This window comes from Buteo buteo, chromosome 7, assembly GCF_964188355.1.
Source record: "Buteo buteo chromosome 7, bButBut1.hap1.1, whole genome shotgun sequence".
NCBI lineage: Eukaryota > Metazoa > Chordata > Aves > Accipitriformes > Accipitridae > Buteo > Buteo buteo.
Genome location: NC_134177.1, coordinates 15,010,592 through 15,025,477, shown reverse-complemented (window position 1 = coordinate 15,025,477; position 14,886 = coordinate 15,010,592). Strand labels below are relative to the sequence as shown.

The 14,886-nt window shown below is 51.1% G+C and overlaps 1 protein-coding gene across 2 annotated transcripts; it reads left to right on the top strand.

Annotated features, from left to right (window-relative positions):
* The first annotated feature begins 1,136 nt into the window (after window positions 1–1,136).
* Window positions 1,137–7,890, top strand: GP5 (glycoprotein V platelet). 2 transcript variants are annotated; one of them, XM_075031659.1, is made up of 2 exons: window positions 1,137–1,357; window positions 3,917–7,890. In XM_075031659.1, exons 1-2 carry the CDS (start codon window positions 1,336–1,338, stop codon window positions 5,866–5,868), a joined length of 1,974 nt encoding a protein of 657 aa, XP_074887760.1. In that variant the 5' UTR covers window positions 1,137–1,335; the 3' UTR covers window positions 5,869–7,890. The 2 variants fall into 2 exon arrangements, with proteins under 2 accessions (XP_074887760.1, XP_074887761.1); XM_075031660.1 differs by lacking the exon at window positions 1,137–1,357 and adding an exon at window positions 2,292–2,997.
* The last annotated feature ends 6,996 nt before the right edge of the window (window positions 7,891–14,886 follow it).

The following is a 14,886-nucleotide window of genomic DNA, read 5'->3' as shown; positions in this document are numbered from 1 at the left end:
TGAAATTGTTTTTAATCTTTATACAATTAGATCTAAAGCTTGTTGAAGAATACAGACTTACTCCCACTGATGTCATGGGTATCTTGTTCAGTGCCTCTGTGTTTTTGAAGGTGAGGGTGGAGAAGTATGCATGCTGTGTGTTAGCAGTGCCTGTGGTAGCACTGCTGTTCTGCACTGGAATAATATTGCCTGTACTCTTACCTGGTGGCTTATGAGAGCCATTTTAAAGCCAGACCTTATACACATGATAGCAACTTGTTTCCACCTTCTGTTGTCCAGATGTTCCTTCTGTTCTTTGGCGTGTGGGAGGCATTATCTTGAAAAGGCTCTGGGCAAATGTTCCGGGTTGTGAGCTGTCGTGGTTGTCGCAGTCAACTTCAGAAAAATCACACAGAAATGAAGACCTCTTTTCCATCCTGCGGCTCACCTTCCATTTAAACATTCATTGGCAGACCACATTATTTTAAGCTTCAAGACAAGATACTTGAAATACCTGGTTAGTTGATTACAAAAACTTAATCTTTCAATTTCAAGCTAATATTTTGATAACTTAAAGCTTTTCTCTCTTCAGAATCTTTCAGGCTTTAGGTTTTGTTGGCCTGTGACTCCAGAAGACTTGGAGGAAATACAGAAGCTAAATGGGTCAACCTTGGATTGCTTAGCCAAAGCATTAAGTAAAAAACTCTTCATTCCGTACTTAAAATTGCTTTGACTCCAATCCTGCAAGAAAGTAAAAGTCAGAGCATCCTTGTGAAGGTACATATCAATCACTTGGTTGTTTAAAGTAGATGTGTCCACTCCTTCAAAACCTAATGCACCTGTGTAGCAGACTATGATGAAACTGTCTAACAAATTTGAAATTTTTTATCATAATTCAAATTGAACTGTAGATTTCTGACTTTACCCAGATTGGCATTGGGTTGGTTGAAGCATGTATTCTAATATCACTATCAAAGAAGCTACAAGCGGTTTTTGTGCTGTTGCATGTGTGACTTCAAACTTTCTCCTGTTCTGTGAGCGGTCTCAGATTCTACTTTTGCAGTTGCACACAACCTATGGAAGCTGGTTGCTTACACAAATATAGGCAAAATCTGCTCTGCAACTTAAAATATTCTTTGGCCTTTCACAATAGTTATGCAGATGTGGGTGAAAGTGTTATCTAGAGGATGCGTTCTGCTGTTTTACTTCCCATTTAAAGTGCAGAATCATCGTGAAGCCTGATTGCCTGCTATGCTCCTAGTAAGTTCCTCTAAAAAGCAGTTAAGTTTCTAAGGTACGGTTCAAAATTCCTTCTTCATGCTCATATGAGTTTAGAAACTTGCAAGAAAGTAAAAAATGTTAAGCGCCATAGTAAATGGTAAGTGTGCTCACTATTTGTGAAACTGAGTTCAAAACTGATTTGTGACTTTTAATATACTAACAGTATTAATGTATTGCTTCTGGCATCCTTTCATAGTCTTGAGAAACATTAAGGGGGTGGTAGAAAGGAAAAGAGGCTGTAGACCAGAACATAGTAAGTGACCAGCAAGGCTGGTGTCCTTTCTGGAATGCCAGGTGTCTCATGTGAGGGTTTGAGGAAATTTTAATATGCAGGAATGTATAATTATGACCCTTATGTGGATCTTGCTGTATTCTCTACTATTGAAATTTTCAGTTATGGAAGTTTATTTCTTCAGAAAATACCATTAGGAGCTCTAGATGTTTGAGATGCATAGGATTATCCAGTTCCTGTGCCAGTCATGTGCTGGTGGCCTTAATCTCTTGCAAAGAATGTCTACCATTTCATTGTTTGTTTGTGAAAATGTATGTCTTCTAGCAATTCTGGGTGTCTAACTTTGTCTTGTTGAATACTCTCTTACCTTTTGTTACAAGACCAGGAAAACAGACGTCCCTGGTTTCCAGTCTAGTGTTAGCCTGTTTCTTATTTTAAACTCTAGCCTGCTGTCATGCTATCTGAGGGACCTGCATTTGCAGTCAGTAGCATAATAAATTGTTTATGTTTGTTTTTTTTCTTCCCCATTTCGTTCTCTAGATCCTTATTTCTCTCATCTCACTGAATCCCGTAGTTCTGCTGTGGTCTTGGGTTGAGTCAGTGCAGGTTGAGATGCCTGTCAGGGCTTGAAACAGAAATTTCTTGGTGCATTTCTGCCCTGCATGGAGGGTTGTGCTCCTGCATCACCCAAAAGTGGCTCGCCGGCTGCCTGCTCTGTGGGCTGTAGGCTGAGGTGCTTGCCATGGGTGCACGGGGATCATCGGCGTGCTGAGGTGGGGATAGGTAGGATCAGGGACAGGCTGGCTTACGAGTTTATTGAGCTGAAGGCATCACTGGTTTATGAGAGATGGTCGGGTTTGGGGTGGGGGAGATTACTACGAGGGTGAGATTCTCTGAAAGATTCTTGTTTGGCATGGAAGAGTCCTTTGGAAGGGTGAAATCTCATGGCCTTTTTTTGGTGACTTAGTCTCACTCAAAGAGTTGTAGAAAGCCCAATGAGATCTCGCTTTGCAGCACTGTGTTGCCGGTAGTTGATACCACTAGATGCCATGTCCTTCCCTTCCTGAGGAGGGGATGCAGATTTTACCAGTCTTCAGTGCTCTGAACCTAACCAAGAATTTATTTTTTTTTTAAGTACGCCCTTTTGGTTTTTTTGATGCAGCAGCTGTTTTTGATCCATGGTGGTACATTCTTATCAACAGTTCAGGCATGTGAGAAGTTCTACTATCCCACCTGGCTTTTTAAGTGATGGAGTTTGTACCCATGTCTTTTTGTGGGCTTGGTATGGGAGAGCTTCATCCTTGCCCCTGGAAAAGGGAATGTTGGAATGGAGCCCTCCTCGCCCCCAGCATTCTCGGTGCTGAAGACTGACACAGTGTCGGCTATTCTAGTTATGTCTGCAGAACTTGTCCAGCTATTCCAGCAGTCCCAGCTGCTGCTTCTTGTACTGATCAGCCAGATACTTGGCTTCCAGGTTTCTGATACATTTGGACTTGTTGACTTTAGTAAGGAAGTACTTCTAAACTGTGGATTTCTGTTTGACTTGCTCTTTTAAATATTATAACTATAGTTACAATGATTGCTTTCCTGTTATTTTTTTGTTTGGAAATCTATACAACTTTCCAACTCTGTGGTATGTCATGCAGATCTACCTCTATTGCTACAGCTTTCTAGCTAATTTCATCGCACTTCTTTCCTCTCATTTCATCGTACTTTTAATACTGCTGATAACTTAGGGTTGTGTTAAGCTGTTGAAATGAGACTCATTGGTTATCGGAGGCTCACTACTGTCCTGCGGTACATGAGCTCTTGCATGGTATTTTCAGGCTATGTCAAAAATAGCCTGTTGCTTCTTGTGTGTTCTTGGGCTGTTCCAAGAAGCGATCACTTGCAAATGCTGAGAGATGATTTGACAGAACTGTGTGCTGTTTTGCTTTTGGCCACTTAAAATATAGGACACCCTTTTTACCTCCATGATCTATTTTTGCAGGCTAAACTTTATTTTTAAACCTCAGGTAACCTACAATAAAAAAATACTGTGGGTGCAGGACCTTTTGATAATTTTTTTTTAAAGACTTTCTGTGTGTAACTTAGTATAATGCTTTTCTGTTCAAATAAATACATGCCTTATGACTCCTTAGTTTCATCATGATTTTCATATGTGTTTATTATACTTGATTAGTACAAATATAAACAAGGAATACTTGATTTACAAAAGAGCTTTATCTGTACTTCTCAGTGTAAGTTGAGCACCTTAGAAATATTTGCAGTCAACAGTAATAGAGATTCTGAAGTTTGCTTTCAAGCCAAGAGAAATTTCACACACATTTGCAGGTTTTATGATATATTCACACAACTTTGTTGGCTGCTAAGTTGTTAACTACCTGTGATCAAATCCTGATGCTCTCTTATCTCTCGTAACAGCTAATGTTTCTGGCACTTCAACAAGGATGTTGGTGTTTGGTTTGTCAGTGATGATCAACCTTTTCTTCCAGCTGGATGCATCCATTTGTCCTGAGAAGTGTGACTGCTCTTCAAAAAATGCAATTCATTGCTCTGGTCCCCACCTAAAAGACCTGGAATCGTTAAATCTGCCTTGCAACATGACAGCAATTCACATAACAGACACTAATATAACATACTTGCAGGATGTTTTTTCTAGGATGGTGAAACTGCAGCATCTCATCTTGTCTTCAAACAACATCTCTCTGATTTCACCAATGGCTTTTAAAGGCTTGAGAAGGCTAAAAGTCCTCAAACTGCTAGATAATAAGCTGGTCGAACTACCCCCAGAGGTGTTTGATGACATGGTACAGCTTCAGCAATTGATCATGGAAAATAACAGGTTGAAATCCATAGAAGAAAATCTGTTTGACAAACTAGCTAGTTTGGAGGAGCTTTTCTTGAACAAAAACCAACTAACAGCACTTCCTAGTGGCGTGCTGAAGAAACTCGCCAAACTCAAAGTACTGAACTTGTCAAGAAATTATTTGGCAGCACTGCCTAGAAATATATTTAGTGCATTAACCAAGCTTGAGAAGCTGATGCTGTATTTTAACAGGCTGTCTTCAATAGAGTCTGGTATGTTTGACAGCCTGAAGGAGCTGCTGGAACTCTTCCTGCATTCCAATAACATCCAGTCCATTGCTCCTGATGCATTTCATTGTCTTCATAAGCTGAGAAGCCTAACGCTCTCCAGAAACAAGCTTGAGGTTTTGCCTCCTGGGCTCTTTCTGCACTTGCATGACCTGTCTAAATTGACCTTGTACAGGAACCCACTGAAGTCTCTTCCAGAAGTATTGTTTGGAGAAATGAGACATCTTAGTAGCCTGTGGCTGTATCATACAAAGCTCTCGACAATACCAGATTTTGTGTTCAGTAACTTGACAAATTTAGAGCTGCTTGTGCTGAGTTTTAATCCAGAGCTTAGTGTTCTTCCTAAGAATGTATTCAGTGGTCTGAATGAACTGCGGGGCCTTTCTCTGCACACAAATAATATTTCCAGTTTGCCAGAGGGCATCTTCCTGAGCCTTCAGAAACTGCAGAACATTTCCCTTTTTGATAGGAGGCTTGAGGTTCTTCCTAGAAACCTCTTTCATAATCTCAAGTACCTTCAGAAAGTTTACCTGAATAGTACTAAGCTGCAGTCCCTTCCTGGAGACTTCTTTACCACTTTACCTGAGCTACAAGAAGTCTTCCTTGACGACAACCCTTGGAAATGCGATTGCCAAATTCTTGGCTTCCAAGAGTGGCTCCAAAAGAGCATGGAGGTAGTTAAAAATGTGCCATCTCTAATCTGTCACAGCCCGCCGGCACTACAGAATATTTCTCTTGTGGCTCTAACAGTTGATCACCTGAAGTGCCTGCCAACCACAGCCGTTACATACCGGACGTTCAGCTCAACTTACTCCCAGACTTCAACTTCTCTTGTGATGGAGCACTTAACATCATCTTGGGAGACTACTGTAACAGCAGTGTCCGACATGGATACCAGCACACCCACATCAATTCCTCTTGCAACTCCAGCTTTTACCTACTCACACGTTGAACATGTTGGACAGCCTAGGTTTCATTTCTCAGACGTTCCAACCAAAACTTCTGCCAGTCACATAGTACAAACCAACAGTGTCAGAGGAACAGATTTAACTACTCTTGCCTGGTGGGATGAGCTGCCAGCCCACAGGAGTGCTAAACCCTATTTTAATACCAGAGTTGCTTATTGTCAGCTATTCTTGTGCCTTCACAGTTTGATTTTAGCACTTCAGACTGTCACCATTGTGCTCAGTCTGTATGTGATGGGTAAAACCAGGCAACTCTTGCGCTCTAGAAATAGTCCTGCTCAGCCTGTAGTTCTGATAAATTTTTTAAGAAGATAGAGAATACCAGCCAAAGAGGAGTAGAAGCATTGTTTTGGATGCATTTTGAGCATTTGGGCAGTTGACACTTGATTCAGATATGGAGTACAAATCTTCATAGCAATAACCATAGAGACCTTGTCTTTACAGCATAATGAAAATGTGCTTTTAGGTACCTCACAGTGTTTGCCAAAAGTGGTTGTAATCACTGTATATTGCTGCAGCACTTGGTGCGTGAAGCCAGAGGGAGAGCTGAAAGAAAATCTGTGGTCACCTCTATGCGTGTACTACTGCTTGGGACTGCAGCCCTGTCCCTGCCTGCTGCCACTGCCTGCTGCCGTGCTCATGCTGCTCAGATGGAAGCGGCATCAACGCAGGAAAGCCTCCATAGGAACACATCTTTAGCTGTGCTTTAAAGGTTGCCCCTAGTACTCCAAATGCTATTATGCCTTATACTGCCGGCAATGTTTTGTCTCCTTATTGAGAAGACAAATGGTATTTTTTGGGAGGAGATGCTGGGGGACCTTTTAAAAATGGAGGCAGGGGCAGAATGGTATGGTGCAAGTGTCTTAGGTTTTGCTTTCTGTCCTCAGCCCCTTTCCAGGACACGGCAGGAGGAAGGGGTACCGTTTAAAGCTAACAGTGCTTTCATCCAGCTTAACTGGAGGACGATAAATAAAATTCTGGGCTAGGAAGTATAATCTTGATCTATTTTGTTGTTGGTTTGGTTTTGAAACATTGTAATGTTACTATAACTCTGAATTTTAAGTAAACGCTTTCATCCTTAAACTTTGATCAGTGGTCTCAAAAGCAAGGTGTTACTCACTGCATGATGCAGTGAGTCTTGAAACCAGAGTACCAGGCAGATGCCCAGAACTGAGGCTGGGCTCCACAGGAGCGTAGTTGGTTTGAGAGCTGGTCTTGACTGAGCTGGGAGAGAAAGGGGTGCTTTCTGCTGGGCTTGGCTAGCAAAACATAGGCAGGCAGCAAAGTCGCAGGGAGCCTGCCTGAACTGAGGGCCCTGAAATGTCACCACCTTTTTTTGCAGTTGGCTGGGGAACATCCACATCTCCATCAAATTGCAGTAGCATATACAGTCTCGGTATTTTTTACCTTTTCTTATTATGTAGTATTACTCCCTGACTTCCAGCCCTTTCAAGTGTTGATATACAAAGGCAACTATGAGGCAGTAGTGTGGGTTTTGATCTTCATGCTGAAATGTTTATTAATGTTTTGAATTATATGAATATTTTAGTTTGTAAGTAGACTGGTAGCTGTCAGACTGCATGTGCTTTGGCAGCTCTTGGATTTAACTATTAACTTTTATCTTAATTATGTGACTTAGCTTGTTCTTAAAAGCTCTGATGTGCTAAAAAGCCTCTGGATGTGGTTCCCTGGCTAGTTGGGCAGGCGATGCTATACTCTAGGAGTCCTTTCATAGCCTTACTGGCTTTCTAACTAGAGGTCTTTCCTGAATGGCCTTGAAATGGCACATTACAAGCCTGAGGTGAAGAGAGCTTACACTTGCTGCAGGTTTGTGGCTTGTTCCCTGCTGTGTGTTACTCTAGGCAATGAGAATAAACGACATTTCAGGCTGCTCTGCTGCTGGACTTGAATTCCTCTTCTAAGCTGTGAAAAGAGACAATGTACTTCTGTGGTGTTAAATAACCATTGTCTTGCTGGTGAGGTTTAACAAAATTTAGCAACCCTGTCTAAATAGTAGTTAGAGCCATCTCTAAAGAAGGAGAAATAGGAGTCACTACAGCTGGTGCAAAGCAAACTGGGACTGGTTTCATAAACAGAAGCTCCAGAATATTTATTGCAATATATTTGAGAGAAGCACAAAACCAACACGAAGCTGTCTCGGTGGTGGTTCTGGGTGGTTGCATGCTAGTGCTTAAAAGGAGGCAGTTGTTACAAATTTAGGTTCTTGGTTGGGCAACTGTAATGACCACTTAGTGTTGTGCCAGCTCCAGTGCTGTCTTACTGGTGCCACGCAAGCATCTGCTCGCAGCAGGCAGGAGATAAGTATAATCTGGACTAACGAGGAAATTGTTCTACAAACCATGCTGGTTATTGTTTGCCTGGGTGAGGCACTGAAGAAGAGCGCCCGTGGCTATGGGCCCTTGGATGCACACTGTCCGATTTCTAAGAAAAAGCAACAGGTTGGTCACCACGTGGGCGTACGACACCCTGATGTCCGACCTCTGGAAGAGCAGTGGATTAGCAGCAACTGCTATCTTTCTGAACCCCCCTTTGGCTTCCCCGGCCCTGCTGGGTCTCCGCGCTGCTCCTTTGGCTCCCGTTGCATGCTCGCTGAGCTCTGGCACGTGGGGGCTTTGGCACACGGCTGCGTACAGTCAAGTGCTAAGAGGAGGATGATTTGTCTTTACATGCTGTCATCGGGCTTTCCCCATGCTTGAGCCAGACGGGGAAGTGAAGTCAGCAGACAACAAAAGGCTGGAGCAATAAAGGGCTGGGGTGTTTTACTAACTCTTCCTCTGAGGTGTCCTGTTTTGAGCTGCCTCTGATTCATTGCTTGTTGCCCAACAGAACTCAGCCCTTCCTGCAGAACTCCCTGGCCTGGGAAATCTGAGGATATGCTTATTAATGTCCCATCTCTGTTTTTCCCGGAGAAGGGACGGTCTCCCAGGTCAGTGTGACGGTGGCGGTGGCAGGCGGGGAGGCAGCAGGGAGGGCTCCTCAGGAGAAGTGCAGCTGCACCTCAGACCCTCTCTCTGGGCACCATTGCCTTGCTGCTGTCTCAAGGTGCTAACGGCTTGCCATTGCCAGTGTATTGGCAAGGCTTTTCCCGGTCCCTGCAGCCCATGCCTTAATGATCTACTGCCCAGCCTTTGCTACCAGGCTGGGCTTGGGGCGACAGTGGGCTGGAAAAGGTTGGAGGTAGCTAATCCCTGGTCCGGGGGTTCCCTGCTGCTGGGGAAAGGGTGGATGCAAAGCACGTCTGCACTCAGTGGCTGAGGGGATCAGCTCCACGCTCTAGGCTCCTGTGCGGGATGCAGAGTCATGGTTAACAGCCCTGTGTGTTAACCAGACCTCCGAGTCCAGGAGCTGCCTCTGGGACCGCATCCTAGTTGGGAGCACTTCGGGTACACCCGCAACACAGCCTAGCCGAGGGTCTTCCATAACTCGCTCGGTTCCCTCAAATGCTTGTTTCTGTGGCGGTTGCTCCTGCTCTCTCTGCTTTAGGAAATCCTGGAGCAGTGGGAGCTCTGACCCCCATGCTGGGCCATGGGAGTATGTAGCATGTTTCCAGCCTGATGTCACTGCAGCTGCCATTCTCCTTTGCTTGTTGGGACTTGAAGAGTGGGGTGGCAAGGAGGGAATTAACTGCTGCCATAAGTGCTGGCAGCTCTCTGCCTGTTTCCCTGCTGCTGCAGGACCCTTCCAAGCCACCAGTACTCATGTCCTGTGCTTGTGTCCCTGGTGTCTCTGTCCCTTCTGTCTCTCCTCTGCCACGTGAGGCCGGTAGCTGCTGGAGAGCCCTTGTCGCTGCTGGCAGAGGGTGCCAGCTCAGGTAGGCACCTACTAAATGCAGCTCAGCCCTCCAGCACACAGCAGCAAGATCGGAGCTTACACCTCAGATCTTCCCTCTCCTGGTGGCAAAGAGAAGCCGGGTGATGGCCGATGTGCTCGGAGAAGATACCCAGCAGCGCTTCGTGGTTCAGGAGTGCGTGCAACCGCCGGCTGCGAGGCAGGAGCTCTGGGAGCCTCTGCCTGACGTTATGGAGCGTTGGCTGTGTTTCCTCTAGGCCTCCGACCAGCCCATCTCGCCTGGGGATGCTGATTCAGCAGCCACGATATCGGAACACGGCATTTCCTAGGGATGACAGAATAGCTGGGAGGAGATGCAGCCAAAGGCACGTACCCCTGGGACAAGAGCGGGCTTGTGAGTGTTTACAGACTCTCACAGCGGTCAGGAGGCCTGAAGCTCCTGCTTTGCCCCTGCTCCGTGCAGAGATGGGCAAGCTATGGAGGCGTTACGCCTCCGTTTTCCTAGCCCAAGTCTGGGTTCGCACCCCCTTCCCTCCTGGGTGTTTTGGGTGGACAAGCCCTGGCGAAGCCTCCTGCTTGAGCCACGGTGGGTGAGTCCCACTTCACCGTGGGCTGGGGGGCTGCTGCTGCAGCAGCACCGGAGACGTCCTGCCGCTGGGCTCGGCCCCTCTTGTGCAATCGCTGCTGTAGGACTGTCATGTTTCTCCGGGACGTGCCAGGCTTCCAGCTGTGCCTTTGTGTCTCTCTAGATGAAAAAAAGCCCAGGGCGGGGAGCCAGCAATGGCTGGCAGCAGCTCTCAAGCCTGCTGTGCGCTCTGCTGCCGGCTTCTCCTGGCCGCTGGGGAGAGATGGGGCCCCTTCCCCCTTGGGGTGCTAGGAAGGGGTCCCTGGGGGGCTTCCTGGTGCCAGGGATGGCTTTGTGGAGATGGAGAACGGGGCGAAGCTGGTCCAGCAAACACCGCGCGGTGCATGAGCAGGGACAGCCTCCCGCCATCCCCTTTTGCTCCAGCCGGTCCTTCCCTCCTCTCACAGCGCCCGTCGGACAAGCTCTTTCCGCTTCGGATTATCTCTCCAGGCGGACTTGGCTGCAAGCCCCACATTCCTTCCAGCCTAGCGCTGCCCTGAGCCCACGCCAAGCCCTGCCTGCTTCTGCTATCGCTCGGGGCTCAGGCCAGGGCCGAGCCTGGAAGAGACGAGCTGGGCGAGCCCCACTGGTGCTTGAGATCCTAAATGCCATTTTCCTTGAGCTCCAGGAGGGTTGTGGTGGGTCTTGTGCTGGCGCTTGGATGGAGGTTAGCTTGATGGCCAGCCCTGCTGCCCATCCCGGAGGGACCAGGGCTGCTGCTCCTTCCCGAAGCTCCCACCCTGCACATGCACTTCCCCGGGGAAGGCAGGACATGTCCCTGTCCCTTGGGGCAGATGCGGATGGGGCATCCTGTAGCCGTGAGCGGTGAGGCAGCCCTGGCCCTGCATTCCTGAAGCAGGGAGCTGAAAATGCTGCAGGGGCTGGATCGCTGGCCCTATGGAGGAGCTCTCTGGTTTGGGCTCCTCAGAGGGTTAGGGTGGGCGTGTGGTGGAGAAGGGGCTGCTGGTGCCGCTCTGGTGGGTGGTGGGGGCCCCAGCACTGGTGTCCGAGGGACTAATGCACCTCCCTTCACCCCTCAGCTGTGGCTTGAGTCTCTGCATCCTGCTGCATGTCTCAGGCCTGGGGGGTGTCTCCCCGTGCTGGAGCACTGAGGGGACCCCCTCCCCGGCCCTTAGCCCAGCCCTCCGCCCTCCTCCTCCGCTTCAGCAGAGCAGAGTTTGGCCCGATGCCCTGGGCCAGCTGGTCTCTGCGAGCACCGGGGGCCACCATGGGGGCTTCTCAGAGCGTGGCGAGCGCTTTGCAGCAGTGCAAAATAACTGGGGGGGGGGTGTCCCAGCCCTGTGCCATGGGGAGCGGCAGGACCTGGGGATGTTCCATCCCCCCCAGGGGTGCCAATTCGGCTGGGAGCTGGTGTGCGGGGAGGAGGGGCTGAGGCGAGAGCTTGAGGGGAGCTGGGGCTGCTGGGCTGCGGAGCTGCGTGGCGTGGGTGAGCGTGCTCAGCTGTTTGGCAGATGAACAATGCGCTCTCCCAGCCAAGCCCACAAGCTGCTAATTTTAGCGATTACATGAATTTTTCCAAGCAGTCTCGAGTCCCTTGATGATTCAGAGCCACTCAGCTTTGCTGCACCCGCCACCCTGGGGATGCACTGGAGGTGTGCCAGCACGGACAGACACGGGACTGTCCCGCTGTGTGGGAGCGAGGCAGACCTCCCCAAAACTAGGTGATGCTGCTGTTCTGGGGCTCCTGGAACCTCCCCCGTTGGTGGCGTTTCAGGGCTCAGCTCGGCATGGGGGAGCACCAGGGCTAGTGCCAGAGCTCACAGGACAGATGGGAGCCATAGCGGGGCTGGGAACCCAGACTGTGTTAAATGCAAGTGGCTCCGAGAGTGTGGCCAAGGGTTGCCGGCTGCTGGCCTCCGAGAGCCCCAGGCAGGGTTATGGCAAAGCACAAGGGGTAACACTAGCAGGAACCACTTGCCCGCAGGACCTCTGGCCCTCCTGCAGGCTCAGCAGCATGCGGACAAATGCCTACAGAAGGTGCTGGGGGCTGTTGGGTGCAAGGGCACCTTCAGTCCAGGCTGCGACCGCCAGCAGCGGCTGGGCTGTGGGGCAGCACCGTGTGCTCTTGCTTTTCCCCGTGCAGTGGCGTTTGGCCACTGCCTTTGGTGAGGAATCGGAAAACTGCATTGGTGCAGGTGAGGAAGGCTGGGGGCTCTGGGGGAAGGAGCCACCCCCCCAGCCAGCCCAGCTGTGACCACAGGTTTCACTGCCAGCCTCGTCTCACAGGGGCACAGGGCCTGGCAGGTGCCCACCCTTGGCCTCCATCATCCCCTTAGGGGTGTAGGGACGTGGCAGTGACTCTATGCCGTCCTGAGCCTGGTCTGGGGGGGTTAAGCCTTTCTCTGGCTGGTGTGGCTGGAGGTGAGGAAGGTCCCCAGAACACTGCTGGACCCTGGGACTTCCCTGCGGCGCGAGGCTTGCTCCACTCCATCCAGCGCCGTGTGAGCTCCCAGCTATGCGGAGCAGCCTGCCTCTGCAAAACGCTTATCTCACCCTCAATCACATCCCTGTGCGGTCTCGGGGAGCTGCCTCTCCCCTCCAGATGTGCGGAGTGTGTCCGTGCTGCTGTCCGAAGCTCTCACACCCTCTGTTTCTCTCCCTTGCGTGTAGCCTGGGGCAAGCTCCTGTGCGCTCACCTCCGGGAGCAGCTCCCTCTCCGCTGCGGGTGCGGTGCGCGGGTTTGTGCCATTACTCAGCCTTACTTTATTTTTAGGGATGTCTTGAAAACAGACCCGTCCTTCCCAGCCAACAGCTGGAGCCAGGTTCCCGAGGCCTGGGTAGAGGCAGCTGGGTTTTTAGCAGAGCTGTTACCTGGGCTCCTCTGAAACTTTGGGCGTTCTGTGTGGCCGTAGGGACCATAACCTGATCACCCCCCTCCTGGGGGCAGGGGGTTTGAGGGTACCCACCACTGCACCCCTATCCCTCCCCCGGGGCAGCGCTGCTTGGAAGGAGCTGAGTCTGACATTCCTCTGTCAGACTGGGATTGGGGTGGTGGTTTTTCGGAAGTGCTGGGGTTTAATTTCTGTGTTGCCTTGCTGAAAAGCTGTGTGCTTCTAGGATGAGTCAGAGCAGGCAGGAACCCAGCAGCGCTGGTGCCGGCGGTGGGCAGACAGAGCTGGCGATAAGGGTGCGATAAGGCGGCGAGAGCCCTACTTTCGTGCCAGGGCTGCAGGGAGTGGGCAGCTCCCAAGCCCGCTGCCTGACCTCCAGCTGCACCGCTGTCAAGGAAGCAGGGAGGTTATTTTGGGAACCACGGCACTGGGAAAATCTGCTATGTCAACAGCACTTGCGGGTGGTATTTTCAAAACGCCCCTTCTCTGTGCCCAAATGCCTGGGCTTTGCCCCAGGACCAGGCAGGGAGTGTGGCTGGGGGATAGCCCCAGCCTCGGTGCTCGCTCCCTGGCCAGGGAGGGGTCCGTGGCCATCCGGCATGTCCCGTGGCAGCCGGGCCCCCCGTGCAATCTGACACTGGTGGCAGTTGCCTCCAGCTGAGGTCCCATTCCCTATCCTCTTCCCACGATCCCTGTCGTCTTCCTCCAAGCCTGGCGGGAAGCTCCCCTCCCCATCCCTGCGGTTTGCTGTTTATCCTGGTCCGGTTCCCTCTTTGAACAGGGTCCCTGTCCCCTACAGCGCCCTGCGCCCTCCCACCCATCGCGGCATGGTGCGACACGCTGGGGCATGGGGACTGAGGCAGCCTTCCTCCCCTGCCTCTGGCGGCAGCCCTGTGCTGTTCCCATCTTGAGCAACTCGTTAGCACCAGCTGGGACCTGAGCAGGGGCTGCTGTGGCCAGAGGAAACATGGGTGGGCTGAGCCGGGATTAGATGTGGTCAGGGAAATTCCAGCTGCCCCGTGGTTAGCACGGGGCTGCTCTGGATCCGGGAAGCCCAAAGAGGCTACTCATGCTGGCTCCCTTAAGCTGCTTCCTCCTGAATATCCGTTCCCAGCAGCTGCTGGACGGGGGCTGTCCGGGAGAGGTAGGCGAGGGGGGGACCTGGGGCACCCCCGTGCACCCATGTGGGCTGGAGGGGGCAGGGGAGGGGTGGCAGCAGGCACCCCTGAACAAGTGGATGGGACGGGCTTGTACCCTGCTTCCCAAACGCCCCTGGGTGCTGGGCTCCATCACCCATCACGTGTCAGGGCTGCTGAGGATGAAGAGCAGCATATGGGCTGTGGCACAGCCGTGGCAGCCCCTGGGAGATGGCAGTATGTGCCGCTTTGGGGTTACAAGACTGCCTGCAATTGGTGCCTAGGGGGTTTCTCAGTGCCTGCCGGCACAGCAGTGCTGGTGGGAGGCAGCTGAAGCAGCCTGGCCTCCGGCTGGCACCAGCAATGCTGCTGGTCCCTGCTCGGTGCCCGCTCCCTGGCTGGGCTGGGCGAGATGCTTGCAGGGCAGAGCGGGTGCTTGTGGGCTCCTGGCCTGTTTGCATCTGCGGCTGGAGGGAGTGAATGAGAGCTGCGACCCCAGGCAGGGTCGGCGTGTTGGGGGGCTGCCTGGGCTGCCGACCCTGGGTTGGGGCACGGCCGGAGGTCCTGACGCTTGCAGAAGCTGGAGCTGGGGAGGCAAGTGCTGTGCATGCGCCGAGGCGATGCTGTGGAGCAGCCCCGGTGTGAACGTGTGCCAGCGAAGGGCAGGATTGTACCCAAGGGCCTGGCTTTGCCTTGCCTGCCCCCGTGGGTCGGGGTACCTAGCTGCGTCCCACTCCACTGGGTACCGGGGGGCTCACAGGGCCGAGCTGCTACCGGGGCACTGGCTGACATGAGCAGCATGTTCACGGGACCATCTGCTTGTCTTCAAACAAGAGCACTGAGGTTCAGGAGAGGGAAACCCAAAACTCCATCCTTGAGATGCTTGCTCTGTTTGCCGAGGAAATAGGAG